The sequence below is a fragment of the Tetrao urogallus genome (assembly GCF_951394365.1).
Source record: "Tetrao urogallus genome assembly, chromosome: 3".
NCBI lineage: Eukaryota > Metazoa > Chordata > Aves > Galliformes > Phasianidae > Tetrao > Tetrao urogallus.
The window spans coordinates 64,234,653-64,248,925 of NC_136815.1; the positions used below are offsets into that span (position 1 = coordinate 64,234,653).

At 40.0% G+C, this 14,273-nt stretch overlaps 1 protein-coding gene across 1 annotated transcript in view; it reads right to left on the reverse strand.

Annotated features, from left to right (window-relative positions):
* The window catches only part of RPRD1A (regulation of nuclear pre-mRNA domain containing 1A), a gene marked incomplete at both ends in the record, with an annotated part of 39,211 nt that extends 25,559 nt beyond the window's left edge, over positions 1-13,652 (reverse strand). The window contains 4 exons of the mRNA XM_079533958.1: positions 180-274; positions 357-463; positions 1,148-1,277; positions 13,502-13,652. Of these exons, the coding sequence (XP_079390084.1) occupies positions 180-274; positions 357-463; positions 1,148-1,277; positions 13,502-13,652 (483 nt within the window). The remainder of the gene's footprint in view (positions 1-179; positions 275-356; positions 464-1,147; positions 1,278-13,501) is intronic.
* Between the last annotated feature and the right edge of the window lie 621 nt (positions 13,653-14,273).

Genomic DNA, 14,273 nt, shown 5'->3' on the forward strand with positions numbered 1-14,273 from the left:
ATCTTGTATGCTACTGGGACATAGTTCAGCCACTTGCACTAAAGAAAGGGCTGCAGTCATCCCTGTCCACAGAAGTAACTTATAAAAAGGAAAAGCAGAGGCCATCCAAAAATAAGAGCACCTGAAAAATTATCTACAAAACTATATGCAAAAACAGAATTTTATAAATGTTGTTTTACCTGTGGAGGGTCAGTAGGAGAACTTCGAGGTGAACAGTTATTTTCATCAATTTTTATTTGTTCATACGTACGCTTCTTCACCTTTCTGTCTCCATCTAAATGAAAACAAACTGAAATTTGATTTCTCTGACTCGTCAAACAAGGTGCTGTATTTTCATAAGTAAACAAAATACTTACACAAAGCTTGCCTAAGTTGTTCTAATACATCATTTTCATAAACAGACCTTTCTTCCCAGATAGAGAGCACTCGGCCAAGGTGCTTTTTACAACTTTCATCAGACTCACTGTAACAAGAAAAAAAGAAAAATGAACGCAAGGTGAAAATACATCACAGTTGCACTACAGTATGATTATCTTTCACAGAAGGATCTTGGCATACCTTAAAGTATGAAAAGTTCAATAACACCAGAAAATATCGAAGCCCCAGTTTACAAAAAAGACCAGTTCAAGGTGTTTCAGCAAGGGCACCAACAGCAACAAAAACTGAGTGCCCAATCCCCTGTTTCTATTTTAGTTTGCTCAATCCATTGTACGTCTGCATTCCCATTACGCAAAAGCTGCACTTTTTTTTATTAACTGCTCCAGAGCACTATATGAAAATAATGCTGTACCTAAGTTCTACCATTGTTCTAATACAACAAGAATAGCCAGGTGAAAAAAAAAAAAAAAATCACAAACACCAGTAATGAGACATACCAGATTGATGTAGCATATAAATGCAGACAGAAAATCTTAAAATAAGGCACTTCTAAGTTTTCTGAGGGAAAAATGATTAAACACAGATGAGTTTACTACATAACTTTATCTAACAGCATTAAGACTACTCAAGATCAAAAGAACACTAGAAGTATTAACGAGACTTCCAAGTACAGCACTAGCAGACAAGGACTACTTGGGTTAGATGGATGAACGGAAAACTAATCTGCTAAAATACAATGAAGGGCACTACACATAACAGCACACTCTACCTTGAAACATGTTTAAAAGCCTCCACTATTACTGGAGCAAAGTCTTTTGTAAATTCTGGTCCTTTCCTTTTGCTGTTCTGTATGACATCATTGGCCAAGTACAGGAATGTCAGCTTCCTATTCGGTTTTGCTAATAAAAAAAGAGAACAATAAATAAGACAGAATATTAGAAATACATAATTAGAAACACCAGTTTATCCAGAACATCTGTTCTTCCTTTGCTATATAATTGCAAAAGCCAAATTAAGTGGTCTTTTTCCTACTCTCATTATCACAATATTTCATTTCAATTTTGTATTTATAAATGCACAGAGATCTTGGTCATACACTATTTTTTTTTTTTTCTTCTGCACAACTGTTAGCTCACATTCTTCCTCCTCGTTTGTGACACAAGTTCCCTCTAGCTCTATTTCTGGAAGCAAGTATATAAAAAAAGTGTTCTTCAGGCTTTCAGGTGTTTTCCTGAGCCTGATGTACATGGATTATTTGGAAGCCTTCATCGATTTCTTCCAAGAACTTCAGTTCACCTTGGAGACAACATGAGTTTCTTACTCCCACTGAAGCCCTCTAACAAGGAGCTGTACAGGTCCACTATCATTCACATGAACACCACGTTTCTGGTTTGAACTTCACTCAGTCTTATATGACAATTCCTCATTTTCATGTTTGAGCAAACTGAATAGTCAATTTTTAATCAAGTTCTCCATGCTACTTTGATACTCCACTCACTGCCTGATCACTAAAACATTTATGTGCATGCAGCTGTAACCTCATGAAAACATTTTCAAAAATTGCTTTCTGACTGCTGTAGCTCTCTTTCCAAGCACTTCAAGCATTTCACCCCTATCTCATCAATCTGCAATAGAATGAAAGCTTCCACCTCATGTATTTTCCATTTTTACTCAGTTATTTTAATTTACCATCACACCTGATCTAGTTTTCATGAGTTTTTGGATTTCTTCAGAGCTGCAAGTCTTATTCCAATTCTTCTAATCTTGTGTTAATAACAGAAAACTCTTCAATATCTGTAACTACCATACAAACTCAGTATGCATGATCTCTCTTTAAAAGGTAGTTTCTCTTGAAGAAGGAAAAGATTTAATAGTTTCCACCCTTTCAAGCACAGTTGTAAAAAAAAAAATCTAGAAATTTTTATATTTATTATTTTGAACTCCCATTCAGTTCCCAGGATGATTTTATTTTGCTAGTTTTCATTCCAATCTCTCAAACAAAGCAGAGAACCACACATTTTACACACATACACAAAATCAATGCCGAGATAATTCTACTCTAAGTGGAATTCTGCACTACAGCAAGACTCCTGTGAGGGATTTCTGCATAGAATATTGATCATTTCCTATAAACTTGGTGTACGTGTCTGTTCAAGAAAATAGAAATTTGGACACCTTGAAAAAAGAAAAAAAAACTGTATTAAAAGTAAAAAAGCACCTATCTGGAAATACAGTAACACATCTTCTATCTATGCTGCAGGTAAATCACAGTTCTAACACATAGAAAGATTTGAACTATTCAAAAAGGGAGTCTTAGAAAAAAGTTTGTCTTACAGCTGCAACAAAATAAATCACTTCTTAGAGCTGACCCCAGTTCCTCCAGTTTCTCCAAGGAACTAAGAATCAGGACTACAATTCTAATGAAGGAGATAGCTCACCATATACTACAAGCTCTGAACTGCAGGAAGGTTAGGACCTTGTCTGCCCCTTTCATAGAAAAAACAATGTTTCAGTCCTCAGTGTTGCAACTTATTTGTGACAGATTTCACCTTCTTGCCTTCAGCAAGTAACCAAATCACCTGAGTCATGAAAGAAAGACTGGAGATGTATGCAGTGCTTTGAAATCAAGTGGCTGCAATTCTCAAAAAGACCATACTTTGTCTGTTCTCTACAATAAGCAGACCAGTGCATAGTGTTTGCAAAGAGATGCTAAAACTCAATTTCACTTTCAAGTTTGTTTCCTCAAGTATTACTTTTTCAGTCTCTCTCTGCTGCTTAATTGTAACAGATATATATTAAGTAAACAAAGATCCTTAAAACACTGTTAAGACTGCTCTGGCTTTGCATAGAAACCCAGCCTTTATGAATTCCACCTTTACGTTCATAAGAAGTATTGCAAATTCTTCCTGTTGTAAGAATGCTATGTGCAAAACTGAAGGCTTAAAATATATATACCTACATAGGTATAAATATATAAATACCTACATACCTATCTCTAGAAGGGTTCCTTTCAACTTCTAAATCTTCAGGAGTTACATACTGGCCTACTATCACTCTGCCTCACACAAATATGCAAATTGGGTTGACAATTCTCAGCTGAGAAAAACAAGGTGTTCTATTGCTACCATGACAGTAAATTAACTACTGAAGCCTAAAATACAAAATTAAATCCCAGACTAGACCTATTCTAAAAAATTCTGTTTAAAGCATCTCTCTTCAGCAACAGTGAAGATAACTTTACACCCTGGGATTTGATGTACCGAGATGGATCACAGAGCAGTTTGCATATTTAAACAAAAAGAAGTGTCCTCGGTGCCAGGCAAAGTAGTAGAAAAAAGCACTGTTAAAAGGAAATGAAAGAAAGCTGTGTATGATCTTAGGCTAAGGGAGGACTGCATGGTATATAATGCTAGACTATACAGTGCTAAAAGTAACTAGCCCATAGAGTCATTGGTACACTAACAGTACAGTCTGCAAACATTAAATTATTATGAATGCAGGTTGGACTGATTCCAATTTTCAGAAACTCTGTGCAGTGTTCACATAACTCTTCTACTTATCTCAGATTTAACACCTTCCCCCTTCCACAGTCACCAAAGCAGCTCACAGAAGCATCAGATTCTGATATCTTTTAACAGGCCCATAGTGCTGGCTGGTATAAGGGTAGATTTCTCTTAAAGCATTCATAAAGACACTTATGAGGGTCAACACCTGGCAGCCTGCTTCAAAAATATATCTTACACTTAATTGCACTGAATACTCTGCAGATACTCATGATATTTCACCTGCAACTAAGATAATAAGGCAGCAACCCCAGAGAGACTTTGCATCTTCATTACCAAGTTTTAACTTTGGGTGATCTATGCCTCTTAGGAACACGTACTTATTAATCTTGCTTAGGGTCTCCTGGCTCTCTTCCAGTCCAACAAAGATCCCCTGGCATTGCATGCTTGAGCCCACAATACTTGGAGAACTGTGATGCCCAGGAGCCATCACTTCAGTGCAAGAAACCAGTACTCTGGGAAGGAATTTACCCAGTAAGGCAGTATGATGGTCACGTTCACTTAGGTTAACTCTGGTCATCAATAATTACACTTATCTGTCTTCTCCAGGTTTACCTTCCAGCACTGGAAACTGAGCTCCCATGAAGATTACTAGAAACAGACCCATTTGTTACATGCTGTTTTACCCCTACTTCGCTAGAACTGAAAGATACTTCAGAGACTCACAGCATGGCTGAGGTTGGCAGGGCCCTATGGGTCCAACTGCTCCAACCTCTGCTCTAGCAGGGCTATCCAGAGCACAGTGATCAGGCCCATGTCCAGGATGCTTCTGAAAATCTTCAAGGAGGAGAATCTACAGCCTCTCTGGGAAACCTGTGCCAGTGCTATGGCACCCACACAGCACAGAAGTGCCTCATGCTCAGAGAGAACCTCATGTGTTTCAATTTCTACCTGTCGTCTCTTTTCCTGGTGCGGGGCACCACTTAAAAGAGCCTGGCTCCATCTTCCATGCACCAGCCCCTTTAGGCCTTTTAGACACTGATGACATTCCCTGAGGCTCCTCTTCTCAAGCTGAACAGTCCCAACTTCCTCACTCTCTACACCCAGGGAAGGTGTTCACCTCCCCTCATCATCTTGATGGCACTCGGCTGGACTCCTTCCAGTACATCCATGAGAATTTGCCACCCCAGACATATCAGAAAAAAAATATCCAAATAATATATATATATAAAAAAAAAAAAAAAAAAAAAAAAAAGCATGTAGGCAGCACAGATTTTCACTTAAAATGCATTACAAGTTAATGGACCACTGACCCATCTGAAAACGTTAATGGTTTTGCTATGTCAACTGACCTCAACTGAAAATAATATTTAACAAGAGGTTTTGAGAAAAAGAGCAACAGTAAGCTAAAAGCCCACATCAATTAACAGCTCTAACCACTTTTTTTTTTTTTTTTTTACTGAAGTCCTCTAATACAGTTTTAGATAAGAATTTCATTTAATTTCTTTTGAATTACGTTAGTCCACAGATATGCAGCAGAGTGTAACAATGTCAGCACTTCTCCCCAAATCCCCAGGTCATTTCCTGTGTCATAACATACTTTGTATCTTTTCATGAGAGTATGAATGACATCTTCCTACATACCTGACAATCATTCAAGCTTTTTGTACCAGCTTATCTTTTCAAATTAAACAGCACTGAAACTTGAGTGCAACCTCACTGTGAACTAACCTGAGTATTCAAGCAAGCTGACTAAGGCAGCACTTTCTGGAGCCATGATTGAATGCACATCTGTAAAAAGTAATTCAAGAGGCCATCATCAGAAAAGAACATTTAAAGATAAGGTAACCCACAGAAGTGCTGTTATAAGACCAGCACATAAACTGAAAATTCATTAACCTTCTATCATGAAAAAGTTAAAGCAAGTGTGCAATACTGCAAACTCATATAATTCTCCTGTTGAACATGATCAAGGTTTAAGAATCATTGTCCTTCCTTTTCTAAGTGGATATTACCTACACAATGCATGTCCAAGGTTTGATGGTCCAGGTATCTAGTTTTGGGTTTGGAGGCTAATAGTGAAAGGAAACCGCCTACAGTCATAGCTGGGAAAGAGGCCACCAGCATTCAATTACAACAGGGACACAAGAGAGACAGTCACAAACCAAATAAACCATTCCAACACAGTCATTCTGCAGAAATGTTCCTGTAACACTTTGTATATCTTGAATTGCCTGAATATAAGAATCAAGTTAATTCCTTCACTGCCTGGCTGGGACAATATCAAAATGGAGGTAAATCAACAGTTTTAGGATAGGGATAGGGAAATTCACATTTTTTTTTTTTTTTTTTTTTTTTAAATCACTGAAATTACATATTCAGAACCAGAATTACAAAAGCCAGGCAGGTTCAGTGAAGATATCAGGATACAAATGGTGCAGTTGTAAATATATGCTTGTACACATTACATTCTTAAATGCTAGTAGAAGATATTCAGCCAGACAAGTTGCATTATACAACGAAATATGAGAAAGCTTCCTACACTACCAATCTACTGCACATGAACACATTACTTTTATAAAGCACATAAGTAGCAAATACCATTTTCTAACTTAGCAACATGCATTCACCTTGAATATCTGCTTCTAGCCAATCTCTGATCCTTTTTGTAAAGAAGAGAAGCTTTGTTTGGATTCCCACAAGTATCCCACCTTAAATATCTTATTATCCTTCTCAAAAACACCTACTAACTAGTAAAATCAGTCAGCCATAATGCTTTGTTTTTTGTTTTTTGGTTTTTTTAAACAGAAATAAAAAAAGAAATCTGTTTATTTTCTTAGGGGTGCTACATTAACTGATGACAACAATGCCACCATTAAGTAAAACACCTTCACAGCCATCAGAAGATTCCCTCATTTAGAAGAAAAACTACATTACCTACTATAGAAAATAGCAGCCTTAAAATCAGGAACCTGTTTACTGAAGTTTACTTCACATCTGCAAGGCAACACATTTTCATCACTTTCACTTGCGCTTCTGCTCCAAAGCAGTATCACAGCAATGCAGATATAGCACAACCTTCAAACATACTTTCAGTGTTGCTCGGCCTTCTCAATCTGCACACCATGATCTTCTACCTTACAATTTTCTGGAGCATTGAGCAACTGCTACAACAGATACAAGGTTCAGAAAAATACACTGCATCAATGCCAACAGCTAGAACGAGCGAGGGTCCGAACACAAGCATATGTCCTAGCAGCAGCTGCAGACAAATACAAAAATAAAAATTAGAAATAAGCAAAAATATTTGCTTCTTACACCACTGAATGACTTCATCGCACACACAGAAAAGAGCTTGAGCATAACTAACTTGACTATCATTTTACCTGCTGTTCAAATGATAAAAATATAACCCTACGTACCAGCATAAGCTGCAGCTGTCTCAAAGAAGATATACAATGGTTCTTAGAACCTGGATAAGCTTTGCAGCGAAGACAAAGATCAGGTTGTGAAAGAGGTTACAGCCAAAACAAGAAATCAGTTGCTTATGTGGAGTTTCAGCATCTATTTCTGAGATTGACTGATCTAAGAGATGCCCTGTCAGGCTCTCGCTCTCAGGAAACAGATATCTGAACGTGAAATTAAGGACAATATGCAACAAATCTATTAAGAAATCATTAGGATGTAAATATCGAGTGTGACATAATTGAACTTAGAAAAGCTACAAGAAAATGAGTTTACAGTAAAGAAGGTACTACATGTAACTAACTGGAGCATGAAATAAGAAGCACCATGGTTGCTTCCTCCAAAGTCAAACCTTTAGCAATTTCCACAAGCACAAGAGCAAGCGTACTGAACAAGTACTTACCACTCCCTAGAAACCTGATACTGAATTATGGAATTGAAGTTCCAATTAAAAAAAAATAATAATAATAACCATACAACCAAACATCTACAGGTGCCAAGAATCCTGAAATCTGGAAAGAACTGATACAAGAAAATATATCTGATCTGCAAATACAAAAAAAAAAAAAAGTTTTTGTCTCCCATTCAGAAGAGCCTCTTTAAAATGCTCCTAGGGGTTTTTTCAGCAGGCAATCAGTAGCTGCAGGCTTAAACAACAGTAGTATATGTGCATTGCCACTATGTAGTTAAACAACACCCTGTAAGACAATCCCTTTAAGAGCACATAACATCTAAAGGTTTAATGGGTCCATTATTTGCATTTCAGTTTTGGTTGATGCATTCACATTATGATTAATATAATTATAATTAACTAGTCCTACATAACTAAAAGCAAGCTTAATACTCAACTAAATTCAACTGTCAAGATAGCAGCCTTTCAGTATCTAAAGGGAGGGCCACAGGAAAGAAGAGGACAGACTCTTCAGCAGGGTCTATGGAGAACAAGGAGAAATGGCTTCAAGCCATTTTTAAGAGGGTAGATTTAAGTTGGACACAAGGAAAAAAGTCTTTTATAGAGAGGGTGGTGAGGTATAGGGGACAAAGAATAATCTGCAATAGAAATCCAAACTGCGTAACAGATTTTGACATCAGTAAAACATGTCAGAAACGCAGTACTGGAAAAGTATCTTCATCATCAATATGTTTATTACATAAATCAACAATGAAATTCAAAACAATTCAGACTCATGATCCAGTCTAGCAGAGTAATCCAGTGCTAACAGCCAAAAGCCTGAAGTTGTGATACGATCCTCAGTATCACTTGCGTGGCCACCAGCTTTCCAGGGAATTTACCTATTTAAAAGTAAATTAGTGTTTTTGTTACATCTTGAGCACAGGAAAGCCACATGGTGCATGAAACCTTCAACAAAAATTAAACAAAGTTTAACCACTAGCAGAGAAGAAAAACTGTTGTCTGAAGACCCCTGCTTTCTATCAAAATAGGAAAAATCTTTGTTGTAACAGTTGTAATTAAAGTCAAACACATTTGGTGCATACTCATTATTTTATTTGTCAATGAACTAAAGGATCTATCTTCCATTAACCACAAAAATAAGACAGTTAATACACTGCATAGTTGGAAAGACAAAAAAAACACTACATACACCAAAATACGCACGTCCAACTCACCAGGTTTTATGTTTTTGTTGCCTTCTTTTTGTTATCTTTTAATAATAAATACAAAAAATAAAAGTTGTTACTTGTATCACACAGAATCACAGAAACACCAAGGTTGGAAAAGACCTACAAGATCAGTCCAACCATATACATTATATACATTAACTACATCATATATTTCATATGCAGCCTAATTCCTCTTCACTCAATATGGTCCAGGGAAGCAAGAAGGTGGGCACTCCTGTACAAAAATGCTTTGTACCCAGAGTCACACCTGAGTAGTTTTGAGCAGATGAAGAATCAGGAGTACTTCGTATCTCAGGCTGGGCAGCAGCTCTGCCACAGCTTCATTCCAAGTGACAAAGTTACTTTCATTAGCATACTAGAAGTCAGCCATTAAACAGCAATGCCCCACCCCCTACATTAAGGCCTTGGAAACTAGGGAAGAGGAGGCTGAGGGGAGACTTTATTGCTCTTTTCAAATATCTGAAAGGTGCTTAGAGTAAGAGCGGGGTTGGTCTCTTCTCACTGGTGACAAGATGAGGGGAAATAGCCTCAAATTGTGCCAGGGTAAGTTTAGGTTGGATATTAGAAAACACTTCTTTACAGAAAAGGATTGTTAAGCACTGGAATAGGCTCTTCCAGAGAGGTGGTTGAGTCACCATCCCTGGATGTGTTTAAAAACTGTTTGGATGCGTTGCACAGGGACATGATTTAGCAGACGGTTGTCCAGCATCTGTGTTGCCTAAGTTAGATGCACATTAGAAATGCCATCTCTTCACCTCCACTGCAACATGATGTAAAGGCAACAACTGTTTTGAAAGTAAAAAAATTAGCACCAAATTTTAGGAGTGAAAGAATGATGAACCTAGTAGTTGTTTTAATGAGTATCTTAAAGAAGTTCAAGCAATCTCATCTGAAACAAGGACTTCTAAACAAAATGAAAGCATCTGGAAAAAATAACTAATGCACTGTATCCTGTTCAATACAGTCAACTGTGCAATGTTGTAGTATGATCTTTCTCCAGCCTGAAAGGAGACAGACTTGAAGGCAGATCTGAAGAAGGGAGCAGTAATTTAAAAAAGGTGATACAACTGAAGGAAATAAAATCCAAAAAAGGCAAGGTCTGACTTTCACATCCAGGACAAAACAGTGACAACAGTAACAGACAATACCAATTATCTGTGTTCACATTCCCCAAATAGAGCCCAACTTACTCTGATAGGACAGAAAGCACACTTCTATGACTTGAAGAATGGGCAAGTCAGGAGCATTAAACTTACTCATGGCATCACTGCCAGCACTCAACTTTGTGATGCTTTAGCCAAGCTAGCTTCACGAGTGTGAAACATATGAAAGAAACACTTTACATACAGCTTAATGACACAGAAGATGACCAGGACCTTGAAAGGAGCTTTTTTCTGCAGAGCAAGGTTATGACATGCTTTTCACACACCCTTGAAGGCTGGCTTCCAAAGAAATCATCAGAAAAATTGTGTTTGAAGCAGCAAAAGCTGAATGACACTTCAGCAAATGGAAGATAACTATACATAGGTCGCTTCAAAAGTAATGCCTCCTATTTATTTCCATGGGAACTACAACAGATAAATAGAGCACGGTAACAGTAACTGACAGAGAAAACTTTCACCTACAAAACACTATTTTTCAACACAGCCATCACCATTAGCTATGCACTTTTGCCAGCAAAGTGCCACACTTGTAAAAATCTGCACCAGTGGAGGCAACCCACTGTTTCACAGCTGCTATGATGGTGTCATTGCTAGGAAAGTTCTCCATTCTCCATATGCAACCCACGTTTCATTAGCCCAAATAGATGAAAGTCGGGAGGCGCCAAATCCAGATGATATTGTGGGTGCGACAGGACAGCCCAGCCAAGACTGGCAACATGCTCCACAATCTTCAAATTGTTTGCAACAAAAAGGTTGTCTTCTCTGGCCAGGCTCTAGAAGTTGGTGCCTTCCCCCTTAAACAGCATCACAATATAGCAGTCAGAGTTGATAGTCTGTCCAGGTTCCATGAAATTCAAAAGTATCACACCTTTCCCATCCCAAAAAATGGTACAAATCACTTCACCTGCTAAGAGCTGCATCTTTAACTACTTCTTTGATGCGGAATTCCATGTCACCATCAATTGCCATTTTGACTCCAGCTCACGGAGGTGACACCACGTCACCTCACCGGTAATGATGCAATGTAGGAAACTGAGCATTCACAGGACCCACCAGGCACAAACTTCACAATATTCCAACACTGCCACCTCTAACACATTGAAGCTGATATTCAGCTTTGTTCACAGTTCCCTGGTTGTAATCTGTTGATTTGCATGGATGAGCTGACCAAGATGCTCTTCATTTTGTGGTGTGACAGCTGCGTGTGGCTTGTCTTTCACATCACTGATGCCACTGCTGAAATGTACCACCCTCTGCCTCACTGCGCTCACATCTACTGGTTGGTCTCCATCAATGTTCAGCAAGTGCCAATGAATATTAGTAGGTGCAATTCTGTCCACATGGAGAAATACAAGGACGCATCTTTGCTTCAGGTGCACTTCCATTTCAGACACCATTTTTCTCAGACTGCCCCTCTGCTGCCATCTGTCATACAGCAATTAAGTTTAACAGAATATTGGTGGGAAGGTTCAACATCTACTGCCATACTATCAACATCCACCTCTGATGTTGTGGGCCAACATAATGCAGTTGGAGGCACTGCTTTTGGGACAGCCCTCATAGCAGCTACGCATCTCTGAAGCTCCTGACCTACATCTTCAAAACAGACTTACAAGTAGAAGCCAGATACTGAAAGCTAAGAAAAGAGCTCACGAGAATACTTTGCTTTAAGAAGATCGTTATCTTTGTCTCTTAATGACATCTCTAAGCATTTAGCCATGTTTTGAGCATTTTGTTTCTTCAATCACACAAATAGCATAACAGGAAAATCATACTAATGCTGAAGTTGAGAGCGGAGCATTTTATGAGCTAGTACTGTGCACACGATCAAGACAAACAACGAAACCTCTAGCTGAATGCCGATTAGTTTAAGGCACATTTTTGATATCTTTTAGAACACCAGACATTGAAACTGTTTGTCTAGACCCCCTGGGAAATGTAAGATTCATTCATTTGTTCTCAGAACATGAAGAAAACACTTCCGAAGAGCCATACACTGAAAATGTTTTTTTTTTTTTTTCTTCCCCTCTAATATGAAATATACCAACAAATATGCATTTCTTTTCAGGAATTCATTTGTAACAGACTCAAATAATTCAATTTATGGATTAAGATATCCAGTAACACAACAGAAAAAAAAAATGCAGGATTAAAAACTCAAAAAAGCAACATTTCATCAGAAAAGCCTATCCTAAATAAGAATACAGTAGCCATTTGAAAACCTACAGAACTGATAATAATCTATTTCCATACTATATTCCAAAGTTAAGTATTGCTGCATACTCAAGATATTATTTTAAGGGTAGTTCAGTTACTCTGCTATGAAGTTATGTGCTCTAAATGAGAAGTAATGATGAACCAGCCACTCTTTGTATTCTAATACATATCATTTCTGCAGGTCAATCAGCCCTCTTAGATGCTCAAAACTAAGGTAGTGGTTTCTTTTCCATAAGTTCTATTGTGACTTTGCTTTATTTTTCCTCTTTACTTGAAAACCTACCCACCTACCCACCCTTTAAAGATCTATATAACAACAGAATCCAAGGTGAGCTACTGGAAGACAGTAACATCTAAAGCCAGGCACGCTTCTTGCAAGTGACTTACTTATATTTAAAAGAACTGAGATCAAGTTATTTTCTAGGAGGGTCAATGGCCTCCCATGCAATTTTTTCATTTCAACCCCAGAAAGAACGGAAAGCTCTCTGCTGTTAAAACGAAAACCATTAAAATAACTAAGGCTGCACGCTGGACACCAAATATTTAATACAGTTAAAGAAATAAACACATCTATTAGGTTAGCATCAGTACTATCCGGCTGGCAATGAAGTATCCTTTAGGACACATTAAACTGCTACATTCATCTTCATCTGCCCGACATGAATAGTTGCTGGTGTAAGGGGATGAAGAGACAGTAGTTACCAGCGTTATTAATGATGAAAGAGTACTCAAGACCTGGCATCTTGGAAGAACCTTAACTACCAGTATTTAAACCCCTCGCATACCACCTTTTTCCCTTTTCTCACTGCCTTCTATTGCTCTGTAAGAGGAGGAAGCCAACCATCGGCCTCCTAAGAAACAACTCGCCGAGGGAGGGAGGAGGAAAGGGAGGGGAAGAAAAAAGAGAGGAGCAGCACCTCCCAGCACGCTGACACCCCGAGGCTCACACCCGCCCCTGCAGCTCCGCTCTCCCCAGACACCGGGCCCGCCCTTTCTCTCCCCGTGCCTCCATCCCGGGCTCGAGGGCCGACGCAGCCCGACCCCCTCCCCGGGCAGCCGCGCCCCGAGGCCGGCCCGCTCCTTCCACAGCCGCCTCCCCGGGGGAGGCCCCACCCCGCAGCGGAGCCTCACCTTTCCGCAGCTCCCGCTCCCACACGCTGACGATGAGCGCCGAGTGCTTGCGATGATGGATGAGCCACAGGCTCAGGGTCTGCACGCTCTGCTGCGAGTTGCTCAGCTCCGACAGCTTCCGCTCCAGCGCCGCCTCCGAGAACGCCGACATTCCGAGCCCCGCTCGGCCCTGCCACCCCCACCAGCGCGGCTGCGGCGCTGCCCGGCCCCGCTCAGTCCCCGCCTCTCCGCCCCAGCGGGGGAGGAGCCGGCCGAGCCCCGTCCCTTCCCGCCTCGCCGGCCGCCACTTCCGCGCCGTCCCACGGCCCGGCGCTGCAAAATGGCGGCGGATGAACCTCCCGGAGAGCCGCCCGGCTCCGCCCCCCTTCTCCTTCTTCCCTCACTTCCGGCAGAGGTCCGAGAGGTGGCTGTTGGGGGTGGGCGCTGAGAGGCTCCCGCCCCTCTCGGAGCGTGATGGCTGACCCTGCGTTTCGCGCAGCTTCAGTGCGGGACCGCCGCTGCCCGCGGGCGTTCGCTTTCTCCAGCGAGTCTGGGTTCCTTGCGTGGCTGAGTGGTCTCTTTTAGGGAGATGCTCTGACAAGGCTTGAGGGCTCTGACATGTGGAAAGCAAAGAAGGAGTAAAAAAAAAAAAAAAAAGTTGGGAAGGTCTTCTTTTGGTTCTGGGAAATAACAAAAAACTGGCCCAAATAAGGCCCGAGGCAAACTGGACATACCAGCTTCTTAAACCTCACAGGTTAAGGTTAAGGCACATAGTATTTCATGTTTGCAATAC